This window comes from Priapulus caudatus, unplaced genomic scaffold (assembly GCF_000485595.1).
Source record: "Priapulus caudatus unplaced genomic scaffold, Priapulus_caudatus-5.0.1 Scaffold1598, whole genome shotgun sequence".
Classification (NCBI taxonomy): domain Eukaryota; kingdom Metazoa; phylum Priapulida; class Priapulimorpha; order Priapulimorphida; family Priapulidae; genus Priapulus; species Priapulus caudatus.
This window is the reverse complement of record NW_014578659.1, coordinates 53490-57104: the sequence shown is the minus strand read 5'-3', so window position 1 is coordinate 57104 and position 3615 is coordinate 53490. Positions and strand designations below refer to the sequence as shown.

At 48.3% G+C, this 3615-nt stretch overlaps 1 protein-coding gene across 1 annotated transcript in view; it reads right to left on the bottom strand.

Moving 5' to 3' along the window:
• Positions 1 to 3615, bottom strand: part of LOC106817113 — a gene marked incomplete at its 3' end in the record, with an annotated part of 30790 nt that overhangs the window by 2603 nt on the left and 24572 nt on the right. Inside the window, exon 2 of the mRNA XM_014821763.1 lies at positions 2342 to 3457. Coding sequence (XP_014677249.1) covers positions 2342 to 3422 — 1081 coding nt within the window. The remainder of the gene's footprint in view (positions 1 to 2341; positions 3458 to 3615) is intronic.

The following is a 3615-nucleotide window of genomic DNA, read 5'->3' as shown; positions in this document are numbered from 1 at the left end:
AATAGTTGCGCCTGACAGCAGGCAGCTATTGCTTGCGCGACGTCATGTTATGTATAACGCATGTGATTCACGTCAGCGATGTCTCACTGCGTCTGGGCGCACATGCACGCAAAAAGTTCTGAACGGCGGTGTGCCGCTGTGTTGTGTGTCGACGTTTTGTTAACATCCAGAATGCACCGGCAAATATAGGGTTTATAAAGAACGGTATATAAGCATGAAAGGAGATTGCATGAGTCTGATGAGTGCACTAAAACTATTAATGCCATGTTGTTGGCGGCACTAATGCTCTCATAGGTCTGCTTTGGAAGGATAGATGCCCCGCTATCGCTCGGCCACTATTCCTTCCTCAGAACACTATGAGAGCATAGTGCCCCCAACAGCAGGCATTAATATATAAAATGCTAAATAAATACGAAATCTATTTCTACAAAAGTCTTAAATGTTTCTCTACTCTCTTTCGCCTATTATTGCCTGACAATTTCGATGTAACAATGCCGCTGCAAATGCCTCCTCTGCAACACACATGTACACCGCGGGCACGCTGCCGCACACTGACACAGAGAAACATTAAGACTTTTGTCGAAATAGACTTCGTATTTATTTAGCATTATATTTTATTGAAGCGTTCCAAGTGTCTGCATGTGCTCTAATTATCATAGTGCATGGGTCATATTTTTAATGAATTTACACAGTTACTTATTTGTACTTTTTTATTGTCATGGTTAATAACGGTTAGTTTTACGGTTAGTTAACGGTTAATTCCAGATACTTGGAAACATCTACGTACATGTCTTGGCATAAGTTCGCCGGATTTAACGATGACGTTAGGAGTAACTTTATTTGCAGAAAACCCCGAGTAAATACCTGTCTATTTACCGACTGTTTCTATTTAGTCTACGACTCTATACACATAATTAAGCTCATTAGTAACGATTTAAGAGGTTTTTTACCCGGTACTTTCCGTTATTTACAATTGCCATAAATGTCAACCGCGGGAATCTTACACGCAAACACGGACTCACCCACCCATCAACACCTGTACACATGTACACCTGTATGGCTGTATAACGAGATGACTGACCGATATTCTCGCTACTCTTCTCGTAAGCAAATCGACAAAAGCAATCGGGAGACTGTATGAACAAGAATGAATCCTGAAGCCAATTCGAACTGACATCTAGCAAATCGACCAAGCATCGAGACTGATCAACGGAGTAATCAAGACTGATCCAGAAGCCCGATCACACAAGATTCAAGACTGATCCAAGACCAACTTCAACAATGCAAGCAATCAAGATGAATCCAGATTACATCAACAAGCATTCAAGACCGATCGGGGACAAGCAATCAAGACTGATCCAACTGATCAAACTAGTAATCATGACTGGACTGATCCAAGACAGATATGTCAAGCGCTGCTAAAGACTCGCAATCGCGTCACATGTCATTAAGCATCAATGGGCCAGTGATTGAACGAGCAGAATCAATCGGTCATTTTATGTAATAAGAGTCTCTGGAATACAGTCGTTTGGAAGCACATACCATAGCCAATTCAGGTGTTACCGAATTCACTTCACTGATTGGGTAACGCAGGCATAACACATGATCTGGTTTTTTATTTGTTGGTTTGGAATAAACCTCTCTAGAACGGTGCATCAACGTTTTAGTAATCACGGAAGTTGCTTAAAGACCAATCGTATTGATTGCTTTAAATGATCAGTGATTGGGTCTGAGAAGAGAGAGAGAGAGAGAGAGAGAGAGAGAGAGAGAGAGAGAGAGAGAGAGAGAGAGAGAGAAAGAGAGAAAAAGAGAGAGAGAGAGAAAAGAAAGAGAGACGTTCTCACACGCGCCGGAGGCTTTTTCTGACAACATATTGGTTGAGTAGACTACGACCCTTTTTCACATCCTGCTTCCCCACTCGATAAAATTCCCAGCTAAAATAAACTTTCCAAATTATTTTCGCTATTTACTTTAATAGGTAATTCTTATTATGATTTGTAACGTCATTTGCAGATGAAGCTAAGCAAACCATCCACCACAGACACTCAGACCAACACTATGCAATTTTTTTATTCAAAAACTTGGATATTGTTTCATCAGCACATTAGTTAGCGCTCCATTAGCGCTAATTTGGATTTAATAACATTCTATAATAGCCATTTTAGTTTTGATAAAACATGATATTATTTGCTAATACTTTTAATAACACGTAATGACACTAACTAATTGTTTTAATAACACCTAACAATACTTACACGTTTCGATAACACCCAATAACGTTCAATTAACAACACGCAATAACCATCTCTGAACTAACGACTAATTAACGCATCATAATTACCGATCGTCTGATTCATCGCCTCTCCGCAGCATCCCTTCGGCGGTTCTAAGTCGTCAAACATCGGGTCTGATATGTAGACTCCCATGCTGGGAGCGTTGCGGTGGGTGCGGATGAGACCGATGCCTCCCCCCATGCCAGCGCGCGGCAGCTGCGACGCATCCTCACGCTGGCTGCGCGGCGGTGGCCGCATGTGCGAGTTGAGGATGTCGGGAAGCTCCTGCGCGCTATAGATGGGCCGGAGCACGATGCCCGTGTTGAGCGTCGAGGGCAGAGCGTGCGGGTTGGCGGCAGTCTCGATCGGCGGCGCGCGCTCGACGCTCGTGCGAACGCCCATCGACGTCAACGTCGCCGTCGTCGCCGCCGCACGCTCCCCTTCGTTGTTGTTGTTGACGTGCCGGCTCGCGTTGCCGTGGTTACCGCGGTTATCCTCCGGATGCTGCGGCGCGCTCCGGCGCCACTCGGCGACGCCGGCCGGCTGATGCGGCGTGCCGTTGCCACGGTTACCGACGTCCGCCGAGCAGCATCCGTGCGCGGCGGCATCTGCGGACGAGTCACGATGGACGACGGCGTCGCCGCTGCTACAATTATAGATGGCAGGCAGTGACGCGCTGTTCCTGTGTGCACTAGAGAGGGCGCCACCGTGGCTGTGTGCACTAGAGAGGGCGCCACCGTGGCTGTGTGCACTAGCGATGGCGCCACCGTGGCTGTGTCGCACGCCGGCCGCTCTCTCCTGGTGCGAACGATGATTCGGCCGGTTTCGCGTCGGCCCTGCCTCCGTCGCCATGGTTACCTCTACATACGCAGCATCCACGATAGGTGGCGGCGCCCCGTCCCCCGACGTCGCCGCCGGCAATGACCCAGGCCGATCCTCGGCTCCCCGCCTCCCGTGATGCTCGTTGCCATGGTGACCGGTCGCCAGTTGGTCGTTCCGGCGCATTTCGAGCGATCGCGAGGCAACGGGAGGTTTTTTCCGCTCACCGGGCCGCCATGTTGATGATGTCACAGCCAATCGCACGTCTGCGTCCGCATCACGGGACGTGCCTGCCTGAGCGTGTGGCTGTGCGGTGCCCACTTCTTCCATCCTAGGGTGTGAGAGCTCAGAGAGCTATACTCAACCTGCAAGCACGACCACGTTTTAATATGTGTGAGAGAGCGAGCGGAAATTGGGAGGGAGACAGTGAAAGCGAGAGAGAGAAAGAGAGAGAGAGAGAGAGAGAGAGAGAGAGAAAGAGAGAGAGAGAGAGAGAGAGAGAGAGAGAAAGAGAGAGAGAGAG